At 38.8% G+C, this 16,873-nt stretch overlaps 1 protein-coding gene across 1 annotated transcript; it reads left to right on the top strand.

Moving 5' to 3' along the window:
- Positions 1–3,238: 3,238 nt before the first annotated feature.
- On the top strand, positions 3,239–6,361 carry LOC148040834 (rac-like GTP-binding protein 5). Its single transcript, XM_087668579.1, has 7 exons — positions 3,239–3,667; positions 3,986–4,073; positions 4,786–4,895; positions 5,019–5,082; positions 5,222–5,286; positions 5,385–5,450; positions 5,727–6,361. The coding sequence occupies exons 1-7, from the start codon at positions 3,569–3,571 to the stop codon at positions 5,826–5,828; spliced, it is 594 nt and encodes a 197-aa protein (XP_087524705.1). The 5' UTR covers positions 3,239–3,568; the 3' UTR covers positions 5,829–6,361.
- Positions 6,362–16,873: the final 10,512 nt, after the last annotated feature.

Genomic DNA, 16,873 nt, shown 5'->3' with positions numbered 1-16,873 from the left:
TCACACAACAAAAAATAGGGTCTTTTCCTGAGTGCGTGCAGAAAACTTCCGCCTCCAAAACAGACCGTGAAATGGCCTCAAATAAAAAAAACAGAGCAACCAAGGGCTAAAGGCCTCTCCCGTAGCATATACTGCCCTCTTGCTACATCGCGAAGGGCGTCTCAATCTGAGACAATGCACTCTTGCACTTTTCGGCTGTGCTACCTGCAGAGACTTGCTCCCAAAACAGAAAAATGAAAGAAACACTGGTCCTCTTACCAGAACACCGCGAACTTGGTTTGCTTTCTTGAGCTCCTTACCACGAACAAGGCTCTGATACCATGTCAAGATTGTGGGAGAGAAGGAAGGAGTCTCACTTGTAGCTTTCTTGCTTGCACAATGGGGGAATACACACACAGGTGGAGGCTGAAAACAGTTTTCCTCTTCTTAGTTGTGTAAGCCAAAAGAACTCTAGTACAAAGAAATAGAAGAACCCTATATATGGGTCTCAAACCAAACTCAACTAACTAAGGTGGCATACTAACTGAGCCACGAACTAGAGTAGATAAGGATAGCTGTCATCTAGCTATTATTCATGGGCGGTGTACCAACCGCATCTGCAGCTAACAAGTCGGTGACATAAATGCACAACGGTCACCCTGGCATACCATGAGTGGAGCTCAATATCTCAACATTCTTTGCATCCCTGGTGCTAAAAATATGATACCCGGGGCAATGATACGTAGAGCTTTGTTGTTCATCTTTTTCCATGCCTTTATTTTAGACTAGTCTTCTATAGCATCTTCCTCTTTAGCATTGTCATCTGCATCATCTTCCTCAAAGAGATCCCAAAGGTCTTTCCTCATGAGATGGTACATGGTTTTCTCCTTCCAGGCATGAAAGCCTTCACCATTAAACTTTTCTATCTATTCTAGTTCAGTCATCTTAGAAGGAGGTCTTACCATGAGGACACTCGGGTAGTGTCTACCCTTTTTACAATGAGATTAAGACTTACAAGGAATTGGATCAATAAAAATTTCAAATTATTACAAACTAAGAATAGGCTTTTGAAGCTGCTGAAGATGAGTTACTCTTGAGTAAGCCAAAAACCCTTAAGTGCCAAGAAGCACTATTTGAGTATCAATAGATGCTAGATCTTGATATTGGGCTTGATGTTGCTAGGTAATTTTTGAGCTTCCTTGGAACTTCCAGATCTGCAATAGACATTAGAGGTGATGTCAGAGTGATCAAAATCACTATTGATAATGGCATTGAGAAAAGAACAAGGTTGCCAAGCTTTTTCAAGTTTCTGGCTATGGCTTCCTCTAGGGTTTCAGATAGTTGATTGTTCTTTCAGCTCATGCAGCTCAAGAAGTTAACCATTGCAAAAGATATTGCACGGGGAGTAGGCATACATACTCAGCTTCCAAAGCCTTATGCTCACAGGAGGGTAGATCACATAGCGTAGGAGATGAATCTCTATACGACCTGAAATCGGCACGGTTCTGGGCAGCAAGGTCAAATTCTCGTAATGTCGAACTCCACAGTGAACAATGTCACACTTTGATGTGATAGGGAGCTGCGTTGGGAGTAAATGAAGAGTTCCCCAGAAGACACCTCGAGCTGAAATCACGTGTATGATGAGATCTAAGTGCTCAACTGAAGGTAGGTGTGGTTTGGCTATGGTGGCCAAGAAGAGGTGTGTGAGAATAAAGTAGAAGATGAACTCAAACACTTGTCCTGAGCTGGAGTTGAGCTATGAGAAGTTGGAGAAGCAGGGAGAAGAGCTAAACGGAGCTCACCATGGCTCTGATACCATGCTGACAAACATGGATCTTGAACACACTTTAGCTACGGAGGCTTGAACTCGTAAGTAAGAGACATGAAGACTGATGACTAGACATAGACTTTCACTCAAGTGAATTAGGTTCCAAGATAGATTAGCTTGGACTCATAAACACAATCTTGAGTGGATAGAGTTACATACTCTAAGTACAAAGTACAATAGCATTTTATTAAAAAGTGAACCAAGTACGTGCTTTTATAGCTTTTTAGCTTCTCCACTATCCTCAATGTACATATGGGATTCATGACATCTCTTCCTGGAACATACATCATTTGTTATTTCTCAACACTTAATGCACGACTAGATTCTTTGCTCAATATTCAATTGAGATATTATCACAAAATATAGAACTGGAATTGAAAAATCCATAGAATTCAAGTAATTGCAAGCATCACTTCGACTAGATAGCTCCACAAGCTGGTGTAGTTAAGACTCTACATTCAGACTTTATATATGAGAGACACCAGTGAGAGTATAGAGTGGTGCTAAGTGTAGCCGACACTCTGAACATTGTATGCATGATTAGAATAGAGCTAGTTGACCTCCTTAGTCTTAGTTTTAGGTTTGGGAATTAGCTCATCACTTATACTTGGTAGCCATATCTACCCTTCTCTATTTAAAACTAAATACTACTATTGTTTTCTTCCTCACCAAATTTCACATTCTATCAAAGCAAACATCTTAGGATCTTACATAGTGTGAGCCTCTTGTGTTGCAATTATGTCTTATTTCCTCTTCCTCACCAAATTTCTCATTCCATCAAAGTAAACATCTTAGGATCTGACATAGTGTGAGCCTTTTATGTGTTGAAAAGCCCCATTCATTGCATTATTTACTTGAATTTGAAAATGGTATTTAGTCTACACTCAAATGGGGTTGAAAAGCTCAATGGAACCAACTATGCTACTTGGAAAGCAAAGATGTAATCACTCTTCTCTCAAGATTGTTGGGAGCTAGTTTTTATGGATAGACCAAAACCAATTAAGGTCAATGAAGAAGTCAAATAATCGTCACTCATTGAGATGGAGAAGATTTTTAGAGATGAAGATGAAGTCAAGGTGATGTGAAGAACATTCACGATGACAGATGTACAAGTACTTCTACAAACACAATTGATAAAGAATCTTTTAACAAGAGGAAGAGGAAGATTCGAAAAAACTAGAGAGGAAGATGATCAAAGATGGTTGGGCTACATGGATGGAAGGATCAAGATTTCAAAGATGGGCTCCATTATCCATAGATTGAAGGATCAAGATTCAAATATGGTCTTCATAGATCGAAGGACTAAAGCTGATGTCACATTTTCAAAAAATGAAAAGGGCCATTGGGCTCCACAAATTGGGGGAAAAAAGAGAGTAGAAAATTAATTGCTGGGGAAAGCTTGTAAGTTGTTAGGGCAGTCACACGTGAGGGTTGGTGGGGGTGAGCGCGCGCGCGCGCGGGCGACTTGAGCGTTTGAGAGCTACCGAGAGAGAGAGAGAGAGAGAGAGAGGGAAGAAGAAGAAGAAGACTGAGAGAACCTGCTGCCGCAGTAAGTATTGTAGGCTGCAGCTGCCCGTTCATGAATTCAGTAGGCGACTCAGGGTAGGCCGCCCTTCAGCATGCCCCGTTGAAGGTATTCATCACCATCACCTTCATCATCACCATCATCATCATCATCATCATCTTCATCATCATCGCATTGGATTGGACCCTTCGACCTTCGCTCTCTCTCTCTCTCTCTCTCGCTCTCTGTGTCCACAAATGAATGCCTCCAGATTCATCAAGTGTGTCACCGTTGGAGACGGAGCCGTCGGGAAGACTTGCATGCTCATCTCATACACCAGCAACACCTTCCCCACAGTAAGTGCATACTTGATATCAAAATTTCGCAGTCTTCATCTAATGCTAGCCTTAGCTCATCATGCTTTGCTTTTCCAAAATGTCTGCTTCCTACTTCTTGTGCATCACACACTTGGTTTCAATGTCAGGGCATGCCTGTGATGAGTTCATTGTTCACAGGTTTGCCACCATTTCAGATTCCAACCGTTTGTTTTTAGCCCTTTTTAGCCTTCTCTCACAGTCATCCATATCTGCTGCGTATTGTGTCAGCTCTCTCAAAGGCTGTACAGTGCCTGCTCGTGAGGAAATTTCAGTCGTTTTTTATCTCTTGCGTTGCAGGACTATGTTCCCACTGTGTTCGATAATTTCAGTGCCAATGTAGTGGTGGATGGGAGCACTGTCAATCTCGGGCTTTGGGATACTGCAGGTCATCTTCTAAATTATGTGCAGTTAAATGTTTGGCATATAGAGTGCAATGCGTTTATCTCACAATGCCAGTTCGCTTCATGGATGCATCTCTTGTCATTGGTCCTTAACTATGAAAGCAAGGATTGTGCATATAAGCTTGTTAGAATACGCTTTCTTAGAAGCTCAGTCACGATGGTGGAGCATGGAACTGGCTCAGATTCAGGGTCCTGAATGTTAGCTTGGCATAATGCTACCTAATTGTTTATACTGTACGAAGGCAGTTTGGATAATGCTGATTCTGAACTAGTGCTGGGTTGGTGTGTCACCATGTTAATATGTTAAACAGTATGTCTGTCAGCACTTGGCAACTTTAAAGCTCCCAGCCTTCTGTGTACAGTTTGACGAGTACATCAGAACAACTGCGAGTTCCCAACTTCCTAGATTCGCATATAACCTGACCAGTACATCTGAACAAGGTCTCTGATTCTTAAGTGACTGGAACAAGGTAGATAATGTAGCTCATCAGGGTTTGTGCTGGAGCTGTGAAATGGTCTTGTTTTTTTAGTTAGATTGATGCTATGGAAACTAGAGTCATGAACAATGATGATATGTGTATTGATCATAGAAAGGATAGTCAATCTGACACGTACAAGAATTGCTGCTGGAGTTTTAAATAGATTAACCTTTGGTTTGACATCAGCATCAGACCTTGATGTTTGTGCGTTCCTCAGGTCAGGAAGATTACAACAGGCTCCGTCCTCTTAGTTACAGAGGTGCAGATGTATTTCTTCTAGCTTTCTCCCTCATAAGCAAAGCCAGCTATGAAAATATCATCAAGAAGGTGTGGCACATTTTTGCTCTATTTGCCAGCATTATTCTTTTGGCTTGAAAAGAATCTGCAAATTTCATGTCTGCTCTTGGCATGCTGCAGCATCTTGATTCTAAGTTGCTGAGTTCTTTGCAGTGGATTCCTGAATTAAGGCATTATGCTCCCGGAATTCCAGTCATTCTGGTGGGGACTAAGCTAGGTAGACTACTGTGAGTTATATCTGGATTAAAGCTGTTTTTGCATTGGTTATACACGACTTTTTGTTCTCTATGTTTGCTCTTTAACTTCCTGCCTTTGGCTCCTCACATTCAAGCTGCTTACTCAACTTCTGAATGCAGATCTTCGTGATGACAAGCAATTTTTCTTGGACCATCCTGGAGCGGTGCCTATATCAACTGCCATGGTCAGACTTTCTGTGCAAGAGACAAGCATCTGTCATTGGTGATGAATGAATTGTTATTATATATTAAATCTTTTGAAACTACTGGTCTAAATATTCAGGGTGAGGAGCTTCGGAAACAGATAGAAGCAGCTGCCTATGTTGAGTGTAGCTCGAAAACGCAGCAGGTGATTATCTTTTTTGTGCAAGCTTTTGTTTTAGGTAACCATGTATCTGTGCACCTGCCAAGTCAATCACATTTTGCCATTCTCACCTTCTGTTGGGAACTGCTTGCATATAGCAAGAAGCTGATGAAGTATCCATCACATGTGTAAATACCTCCACCTGTACACAGGGACAGACACGTGCATACTTTCATGTCTCTTATATACATCATGCTCTGGAGAACGTTGCTTTGGTTTGGTGTATATTACTAATCTGTGGTTGGTGATTTCTACTTGCAGAATGTTAAGGCTGTGTTTGATGCTGCAATCAAGGTTGTGCTACAACCTCCAAAGCAAAGGAAAAAAAAGAAATCACACCAAAAGAATTGTGTGGTCATGTGATTGAATGGCATTTACTGATGCTGAGCATCTGGACACAACGTTTTCAATAGATTGGCTTTCCAGCTTGGAGAGCTAGAGATTGCTGAAGTATCATGCACATTGTATTTTGATAGCCAAGTTGAGCCAGATGTTTGAATTGTAAATTTATGTAGTCGTCTTATGAAGCAAAAGTGCTCATAAGCAGGACTTCGGCAGAAATGAGTTAATGCAGGAAAGCTTTCTCAATACCACTTCAGTGGTTGCGCTTTCTTGATTGCCTCATCAGCCTGATTGGGTCCTAATTTATGTATTCATGTTTAATGCTGACCAAGGAACCATCAACTACTTTTTGGTGGCTAGGTATCAGTTTTAGTAGTCAATGATTACTGTTGGTTAAAGGTATACCGACATGATGTTAAGCAGGGCTATTATTGGAGTTCTTTTGTTTCTCCAATGAAGATTGTATCGTGATGCAGTCTCAATGAGTCCAGGATGACTATTAGGTCCTGTGTGACATATAAGCTCACGTTTATGTATTTGTTATGGGTAAATTAGTTCAACCAATGAGTGTGGCTGAGCCTGCAGTTTGTTACAGCTTTGTGGCCAAGTCTTACATGGTGAGTTTTTGAGTCTACTTGCTCGAGGAGAGGTTAATTGCCCTTACTATATGAGATATTGGACTATTTTAGTAGTCCATATGGATGAGTATAGGAGCGATAGTTTAGAGAATCTTGTGCTCCCTTGGCATGATCAAGAAACTAGATTTCCTAGCATTGTGCCTTGGAGCCCTCACTACATTGTACCAAAAGCTTTCCTAAAAACTATGTACAGCCATAATGTCCCACACACAGCCCATTATAGTCGGAGTAATCAAGTGCATATGCACAAGTTTTCATGAAGACGCAAAGTAGCCAGTCTCACAAAGCCTTACTCTCAACAAGGTTAGCTTGCCCACTCTCAACAAGGTTAGCTTGCCCACTGTGTCAAATCTAGAACGATTTGCTTTGAAGGTTAAAATGTCATTAGGTGCATCAATGAACTGACTTCACGGAACAGAGAAAGATGCTTGCTTGCGAAGGCGCAAGCTTATGCGTTGTTCAAAGTGACCTCCGAGTTGCGCCAGTGGCATGCAGGAATGCTTTAAGTATCTATCACCTCTTAAAATAAGTTTTCCTTGTTACTAGAATCGGTTGATGGTTTTTAATTGTGTTAATAGTAATTAAAAGCTGGCCATAGATGCAATGTGTTTGTGTGCTTGAATCAATAACTTGCCAACTTGCTAGATAGTGGCTATTTTCTCGTACTTGTATGGGTGGATTAATGATTTGGCTAATCACAATAGTGGTAATAATAATTGTTGCCTCATGAGAAATATTCTACCAAGTTATTCAATGGCATAGTATTCATTTTCCATAAATCCTTCTAAACTGAGCTTTGCAGCAGTCTAAAATGTAGGGACATTGCATTATCAAAGAAGTTTGCTTCCACAAATTTGTTCACATTCATATGTATGTGTTTAAGATCGGACCTTGACATTGGTAGTATGAAAAGCACAAACATGAATTGTCTTAACGTAGAACTTGTATTGTTGAGACCCATGCATCAAGATACTCTTATATGTGGTGTTTGGAGGTATTGACAACTACTTGCTTGTTATGTGCAATATCCAACTTAAGTACTAGAGCTTTCATACTTGATTTGACATATGTGAGAGAGAGAGAGAGAGAGAGAGAGATGGTTTCTTGTTTTTCTCTAAATTGTGGCTTGCAATTGAAGAAATACGGTGGTTTTGAAGAGAAAATTTTGGTATTGTTGGGGCACCAATGCATGGCCTTTACTTTTCTACTTGACTAATAGAGGAATAGAAATGCCATGAAGGGATTGAATGATTTATCATTGTTCAGCTTGAATAGGATAGCCTATGGCCAAATTGGAAGAATCTATTTGTTTGTTGGATAGATAAATAAAACATGTTGAATTGTAGAGCACAGAAAACCTAAAAAATGCTCTAAATTAGGTTGATATGTATAGCTAAGTGCTTGTTTCAAACAGTTTGGAGTAGTGTGCTTTATTGTTTGTTTTGAATGTGGTTTGGAGGAGTGTGCTTTACTATTTGTTGCTCAAATTCAAAGTTGCATATAAACTCAGTTTTTAATTAAAAAATTGACTCTTTTATAAAGCAATTAACATTAAAAGAAGGTGATATATCTAGTTCATTGTTTTCAAAAAAGTAGCAATATTGTTGAAGACTATTCAATATTTGATTGGAGTTTATGAAACTATGAATCCACTTACAATTGGAATTTGTAAAAACAATGGTTGTAGAAAGTGAAAGAGGTGTAGTTATTTGACATTAAGAAGTGTGGATTGGATGATGTATATTGTATTCCTTTGCTAAATAAAGGCGCTTTTCTTCAAAAAGTAGTATTTTTGGTATCTTGTCAGGTCATTGTATAGGTTGTTGTAATTGACATCTTCTTTAGGATTGTGTATTGCTCGAAGTTTTTAGCCTTGTCTATGTTATCATTAGTTGCTTCTATGCTAACCTTAAATTTTCCCTGAATTGTTGGGAGGTTAAGATGTCGTTATTTATTTTTAAAAATGGGTTTTCTTCGTATTATTGAATATTTTTTCAACATGACTCATGTGGTCTATGTATATCTATGTAGATGAAGTATTAGGTCTTCTTTCTCTCCAGTGTCACATTTGAATAGACTTGTGGGTGTCACTTAAAGTTGGTGTTAGATGACGTGGTTCTAGTTCATCAAATTATATGTGAATCACAACTCCATTGTAATATCCTTAATCTAATTACACCTTTTGCATATAAATGGCCTCTAAGGATTGGATAAATGTCAATTTTTTAAAATTTTCTCTTATCCCCCCCCTCCCAAGCCAATTGTCGTGCTAGAGGGGGAGGGGAATAGAAGGTATGGCAAGCTCCTTGCTAGAGCTTGCGGAGGGAAGGAGGTAATGTCTGCTGCTGCGTAGGGGAGGGAGGAACCTCTCTATCCCCATAAAACTAGTGGCCATAGGATCCTTGATGGAGGAGAGGGCCGTGACTTTGGACAAGAGAGAGAGGTGGTTGTCGTTGCCAGAAGAGAAAGGTCGCCGTCGTGAAGCCGTTGGGGGACGAGATGCCACTCAATCGCCATTGCAGCTATCACTGCAGGCCGACCCTGCCCACATTGCCGCCAGCTGCCTTATCTTTGCTGCCATATGAGACATGTCGACAGATGCCATTTGTTGACGGCCTCCACCCCCCACATGCCCTTCGTGAGGCTTCTAGAAGGCCCTTGGAAGCTTCCAAGGGGGACTTCTTAAGCCCCCTTTTCACACCTTTGTCTATTTTTCCCCCCTCCAAAAATTTCCCCTTAGGGCCCTATAAGCCCCCTTCCCCCCCTTCCAAAAAGGTTTTACTTTAGGCTCCTTCCCCCCCCCCCCCCCCGCCCCCCCCCCTTAAATTTCCCCTAAGGGCTCCCTTAGGCCCCTTTTTCCCCTCGTCTTTTGTCGTGAAGGGTTCTCATATGGACCCTTAAGTTTTTTTTTTTCTACCCTAGCAATAATTCCCTCCAAGGGCTCCCTAAGGATCCTTTTTTACCCTTTTGTTTTACCCCCTTACAAAAAGAAAAGAGGGTGCTAAGGGTCTTTTGACACCTTCTCTTCCTATACAAGAGGGTGTTAAGGGTCTTTTGGCACCTTTCTCCATACAAAAGCCCTCGTAAGGGTTTCTACACATTTTATTTCCCTTTCTTGTGAGTCTTTAAAAGGCCATTAAGCCTTTTCCATGGCTTTAATGGGCCTTATTCGCGGAGGATTTTGAAACATGCCCTTCCCGGTTTTGAACCCTTTTCGTGGTTTCTTCCCTCCTCCACAAGTATCCCTTCAAAGAGCTTCTACGAAAGGAAAGAACATAAGACTCATAAAGGACGGTGGTATTTCAAAAAGGGAATTTGCAAGCTGCATCCACGATGGAAAGGCTGCATTCGCGATGTCTCCTAAGAAAGCCCAAGGCGCAACCGCAGGAGGATCGTCTTCTAGCATCCACGTGGACATCTCACCCCAAGTCCAGGTTTTCCTTTCTAATTTTTATTTGGTATTGTTATAATTCAATCGCGCGAGGATAATTGTTGGAAATGGGATGCATTTTTTAAATGCTTTAGAAAAATTAGCTCACGACGGAGGAATTCAGTCAGTATTTTCAATAAAACAAACAAAAATAAAGCGAGTAGAAAATTGATATGCATTTAGTCCATATTTACAAAAACGGAATTAAGATAATGCATTCCGTTTAGGCATGGAAGTATAAAATTGCATGTCACATTATTAGGCCATAACTTCTTCGTAATGAGTCATCATGAAAAGTGCTAAGAATTCGTAGGAAAGTACAAGGCATGAAATGATTCCTAAGTTGCATAAATTAGTCAATTATCGTTTTTCAACTGCATAATTATTAGTAAAACGTTGCTTGTTTAGTATGAGTCTTGTTCGTAAGTTATAGGATGATTAATTGGAATTAGGTTATAACCTAACCTATGCTTGATCTTAAATCGATAAGTTAAGGTTGAAAATCAATTTACGCGTAGACAATGAGTTGTGTGTTATGGAAATGATAGCATAATTTATCTTCAAAAGTAGATAGGTTAAATTGGCATAAAATTAAAACACCTAAATCCGTGGAGTACTCGTTTTAGAAAGAGTTAATTCAAATCCAAAGATTTAACTAGGATTTAATACGTGACCTAGTCGCACGTATTGCTAAAACCGAAACTCCTATACCCTAAATACTTGCCCACATTCACCGAATGTAGGGAACACAGAACATACTTGAGAAGTGATCTAGGGTTTGTCCCTAAGAATCTTTCGCTAAAAGATGGAACTTGGAATCCTAGGACTGGCAATGTCAGCCTAATGTAATAAGGAAGAGATTGTTTCGTGACTCCATTTGATGGATAGAATAGTCCCATAGTTCAATGCGACACTTGTGCAACAAGTGCAGAGTCGTATGATCTTGTGATTGGATCACAAGGGAATGGCCAATTCTTGGAATGAGGTTGGCAGATTCTTACGCAAGTTATCTTGCAAGAGGATGAATAATTGTCTTAATATAGTATCTTTCTGGGGTAAAAATAATTACTTGGAGCAAAGGACAAACCAATAAATTGGAATAACATATGGACTTAAGGTATTGATCAAGTTGGGTTAATAGGATACGCCCTGACCCGGGATATAGGGGATCTTGCCAAGTCGCAAGTCATCCTGGATCGAGTGCTGGATGCATTCGAAAAGAAGGATTTACTCCTTAGCAGTTGGCCAACAATAAACAACCAATGGAATTGTTTGTGCTTATTATAGATTTAAGAGTATTGTTTTGCTTTGTTTGATCAATGAATTAAAGGATAAATGGATATCTAATACTTCAAGTTGAAGGCCTGAAGGAAGAGGCAGCTTCAGTTACCCCCAACTGCCTGGTTGACCTTAACCAAAGGGGTTGTTAACCGCGCCGGGAAGGTGGACTGAACCTATTGCGAGAGGTCTCTTCGTGAAGCACTACTTGGATCAGGAGGACGCTTGGGTGCCAGGGGGGCTCTGTGGTCGTAAATCCCTCGCCTTTCGGGCCCTGCACAAGAGGCTAATGTGACTCGGGATTGGATCTTGAGGCCCGCATATTAGTCTATGGGTGGAATCTTGGATTAGTGATCCCTGTGGATTGCTGGATAGCCTTTGGGCGGATTGTGGATAAGCTTACAGGCTGGACTTTATGTATTTCAAAGATAAATATGATAACTTGTTAAAAAGGAACTTGTTTGACATTGCTTTTCTATGTCAAGTGATATGATTACGTGAAGGAACCAGTGTCTAAAGGCCTAATTAAGGAAGCTGATTGATACATGTCCAACTAAATGCGTTAGGTAATTAAATAACTAAAACAACCAGAGGAAAGTGCGGTGGATGTGGCCATAGGTCCGTCCTACGGATGGGTGGTCCTGGTTGGCCGAGAACTTTTCTCAAATCACGATGGACAGCGTCAACAAACACGAACAACAAAAGCGTTGACCTAGAGTTAAAATTGATTCTGATTTATGCTGTTTTAGGGGAACGGAATGGGACTATGCCTTATGGCAGAGAGGTTGAGCTTCGCATCCCTCTCGTTTCCCATTCTCCTTGAACCAAGTGCAGCGTGAATCCGCTTTGGACCTGGCGTTTCTGTGTAAAGTAGTTCGCTTGGGTTCAACGCTAGTTGCCGTTAGGAAATGACCAATAGGGAAACCCTAATTCAGGTCGGTCCTAAGTGGGAACGGCCGGAATACTTCCGCTACGTGGCAGACGTGGAAAGTCCTAGATTGCAAACCCCGTAACATTCCATGGGAGTGCCGGGTAGAGCTTTCTAGACATCCTTCCCGATTTACTACTAAGACGTGTCCTGAAGATAACAAGTGGACACATTACATCCATGCAATGCTACCATGAGGGTCTTCTTTATTCTTTTTATCACTTGAAAAGAAACCAAAATTAAGTAAGCACCAAAATATAATAGACCATAGAAAAACATGAAAGAATGCTTCTTTCTATATCCAACTTAAAGGCTAAAACAATCAATACTAGTCTCAATTATAGCTAGATATTTATGTACATTTCATAAGTCATATGGACTTATCGTACTCCATTTTTGGATGTGAGATTATTTTGGGCTTTGTTTTCTATTGTAATAATTGCACATGCTAACCTCATTTTTTGTAATTCTACATAGGTTGTTCAAAATCTACAAAATAGGTAAAGGATTATAATGTCCACTATAGAGATGTTGTATATTGGTTATTGGGCATTGGTAACTAGTGTGACAAACTATTAGAAACAAGCAATTTTAAGTTGTAGGTTGCTTGATACAAGTTGCAAATTATAGATTCCATAGTTTTGGAGGTTGATTGATTGCTATTGTATATAATAAGTGTCACTAAAGTAGATACCTTGATTGCTATTGTATATAATAAGTGTCACTAAAGTAGATACCTTGATATATCTGTTGTAGTAATTCTTGAGCTACATATATTATCATACTTTTAAGATTATACTTTCTCATAAATGAGGAAAAATACTATTCCTCAATGTATTATGATGATTTCAGGGATGTCAATATTGAGGTACTTCTAAACAATTGAATGCTCTTATGGTACTATATGTGCAAAGAAGTATTGATATTCTAATACATTGCTTTAACTATATATAACGATTTTCATAGCATTTGGACAATATATGTATGATTGTTAAGGAATGGTTCATTTCCTATCTTCTCTTAGTTCTAGTTATATTCAATTAGTGTAGAAATGTTGCTAGGTACATAGTACAAATTGTTGATTTTCTAATTACTATCACTTGATAGTTACTGAACCAAGTTTGTGGATAGTCATGTAGTAAACCCAAGTCTAAAAAAGGCATTGAATGCTTCATATATGGTAAAATAGGACATATCAAGGACTGTTATAAATGTAAGTTAGAGTAAAATGACAAGAAAAAGGAGAATAAGGATGTTAACAAGAAAGAAGGTAAATGAAAGGTAAATATAGAACAAATCAATATAGTGATTTTGCATAATGATGATGGTAAAGTGCTATTTACTTTTACTCTTCTTACACATATCCTAGTTGTGGCAAATAGACAATTGGCTCAAAATTTGATACTCAATTTCGGCACATCTTTTCATGTGACTTCTCAAAAGGGAAGGTTTTGTTTATATGATAGTAGTAGGCAAGGATCAATCTATCTTGGTAATGGACTATGTACGTGATATAGTTGGTTCTCAAAAGGAAAGGTTTTGTTCATATGATAGTACTAGGCAAGGATCAGTCTATCTTGGTAATGGGCTATGTACGTGATATAGTTGGTGCAAGTTATATACCCTTTACTTTTCAAAAGGGATCCATTTTTATCCTTTAGATTGTATGATATGCGCCCAAGCTTACCAAGTGCTTGATATTTACTAGTTATGTGGAGGACTTAGGGTATTCTACTACTTTTGAAAGTCAGTCATGAAAGGTCGACATTGTATTATTTGTCATTGCTAAAGGAGTCAAATGTAACACTTTGTATCCTCTTCATGTATCTTTTGTCAAAAAACATGTAATTTGTAGTAGAATCGAGTGGGTAAATGTATCTTTATGAAAACACATTTGGGATATATTTTCGAAAAAAGGAATGGAGATACTATCTTATTTGGGTTACTTGCCTTCTCTTGAATTTTTGTGATCTTTTTGTTTGTGAGCATTGTATGTATGGGAAGCATATATATTCAGCCCATAAAAAGAATTTAAATAAAAAAAGAAGTAAGCCGAGTGCATAGTGAAATATGTGAAGCTATGTCTAACATTCATCAGCTTAACAATGAGGTTGTCAAAGTGTCCTACCTTTGAGAATCTCTTGATGTAGATTGTTGAAATTATTGCGTTCGTCATTAAGTCTATGGGGGGGGGGGGGGGGGGGGGTCATTTTATTTTATTACATTCATTGATGATGCAACTAAAAAGGTATGGGCATAGGAAAGATGAAGCTTTGTCTTATTTTCAAGAAATTTTTGTACTTGTAGAAAATTAGTTTGACAAGAGACTTAATTGTCTCAAAACTCATAATGAAGGATATGTTTGTCATGAGTTCAAAAACTTTTGTGAAGCATGTGGGATAAAAAGTGAACTTAGTACGCTTAGTAATCTTGTCTCAAACAGTATTACAGAGTGTATGAATAGGAGAATAAATAAAATGATTTTGACTATACTTTCTAATGTTGATCTTACTCAAGGATTTTGGGCTGAGGCTATGGCAAGTGCTTTACATTTGATAAATAGGTCACCTAATCCTACTTTGGATAGTGGCATTCTTGAAGAGGCATGGTTGGGTAAGAAGCTCTCTTGTGATCACTTAAGAATATTTGGCTATGAAGCTTATATACATATACCAAAGGAATAGTGTAACAAGTTAGAGCCAAAATCTAGTAAATCTATCTTTTTGGACTACGGACAGAGTGAGGAGATGGGGTATTGGCATTGGGATCTAGAAGGTAGAAAGAATGTTCAAAATAATGATGTGATATTCAATGAGAAGAAGCTATATAAGAAACCTCTTAAGCAAGTGGAAACAAAAAGGTTGCTTTTCAAGATATAGTGCTATTTATTATTTTGTCACATAGGGTGAGTGCTACTATACCAATTCTATGAATAGAGGGCACAAGTGATGCTTCGGCCATAGTGAGTAGGATGCAAGGAGATTTATCGAGCAGTAAGTTGAGAGCCTTATGGTACTTCAAGGAGTAGATGTTGAAATTCCCACTCCAAGTTAGCTTTTGTGCGATGTAGATCTACTCATATCTCGCATTTCCTTGAGAGATTTCAATGGCTTGGGATTGATAATGTGATGTTGATAGATTGTGGGAAGCCACCTTGTTAAAATAAGACCATGACTTGTGAGGATAAGCATAAGTGAAAGCTAGCTATACATCAAAAAATGGATTTCATGATGAAGAATTAGATTTGGGAGTTGCTTCCTTTGCTAAAGGATAAGCATTCTTTGCCATCCAAGTGGATCTATAAATTAAAGGTGACAAACAATTTTAAACCATAGTACAAGGTAAGGTTAGCAGCCAAAGGTTTTAAGCAAGAAAAAGATGTAGAATTTAATGAGATCTTTTCATTTGTGATGACATTGACGACTCTTTGTATTGTTCCCAAAGTAGTGGCTAAGGATGATATGGACCTTGTATAGTTGGATGTGAGGACACCATCTTTACACATCTTTGCACATTGGTCTTCATGATGAGATCTAATTGTAGTAGCCAAATGGTTTTATGGAATATGGCAATAAAAGCTTGTCTACAAGCTTAAAAAGTATCTTTATGGATTAAAGGAGTGCCCACAGGAATGGTGCATTAAGTTTCATGCCTTTGTGCACTCTCATGGATAGAAAAGAATAAGACATACCACTACTTATACACTAGAAAGACTAAAGATGATAGCTTGGTAGTGTTGATCCTTTATGTGGATGATATGTTGATATCTCAAAAAAACAAGTATGATATTTGTGCCTCGAAGAAAAGATTAATGGAATCCTATGAAACGAAGGATTTGAAACATGCAAATCAAATCACATTCTTGGAAAGCACATAATTAGGGATAGAATAAATAGATTGCTCTCCCAAAAGGATTATGTAAGCAAAGTATTGTAGGGTTTCAATATCCATTGCCTCTATATGTGAAACTCAATGTTTATGACTATCCCAAATGTCACAAGAAGAAGGTTAAAATGTTAAGCTTTCATATTCATCATGTGTGGGTAGTCTCATGTATGCTATGCTTGCCATTTGCTTGGACATTACATTGTACTGTGAATAATGAGAGCAAATACATATCAAATCATGGTAGGATGCATTAGGAAGTAGTAAAAGGTAGCTTGAGGTACTTGAGTGGTACAAGAGATGCGTGCATATACTTTGGGAGGAGTACCAGTGGTGTACTTGGGTACATTGATGCATACTATGTAGGGAATGTAGACATTAGAAAGACAATCAAAATGTATATTTTTACCTTCTATATTATCTACCATCGAAGCTAATCATGTTGTGGCAACAGAGGTATGCAAAAAAGAGGCCATATAAGTTACTTGTCTAATGGGAAACTTAGGTCTTTGAGAAGACATGCCATTATTATATTGTGATAGTCAAAGTGCCATCATGTTGGCAAATAATCCTTTGTTTCATGCAAGAACCAAGCACATAGAAGTGAAATATCACTTAATTCATCAGGTGATTGAGGACAAGTGAGTTGGGCTTGTCAAAGTTCAGATAGATGATAACCCAATATACTTTCTCACCAAAGTCTACCCTTTGTAAAGTTTGCATATTCCAATTCACATGTATTTACCCCATACTTTTCCATGTTATTTTTCTCCCTTAATGGTACATTGACCTTTAAATTGTTAGGGTAAAGGCTATGTGGTCTGGCTATGCGTCTTACTCATTGACCCTAACTATATATGTACACATTATTCTTTGTTCTTTGAGTAATAAGATAATTACGTGCTTC

This window comes from Lygodium microphyllum, chromosome 1, assembly GCF_053477565.2.
Source record: "Lygodium microphyllum isolate KBCC chromosome 1, Lygodium_microphyllum_v1.1.10, whole genome shotgun sequence".
In the NCBI taxonomy this organism is placed as follows: Eukaryota; Viridiplantae; Streptophyta; class Polypodiopsida; order Schizaeales; family Lygodiaceae; genus Lygodium; species Lygodium microphyllum.
The sequence above is the reverse complement of the archived record's forward strand: the minus strand, read 5'-3'. Positions and strand labels throughout refer to the sequence as shown.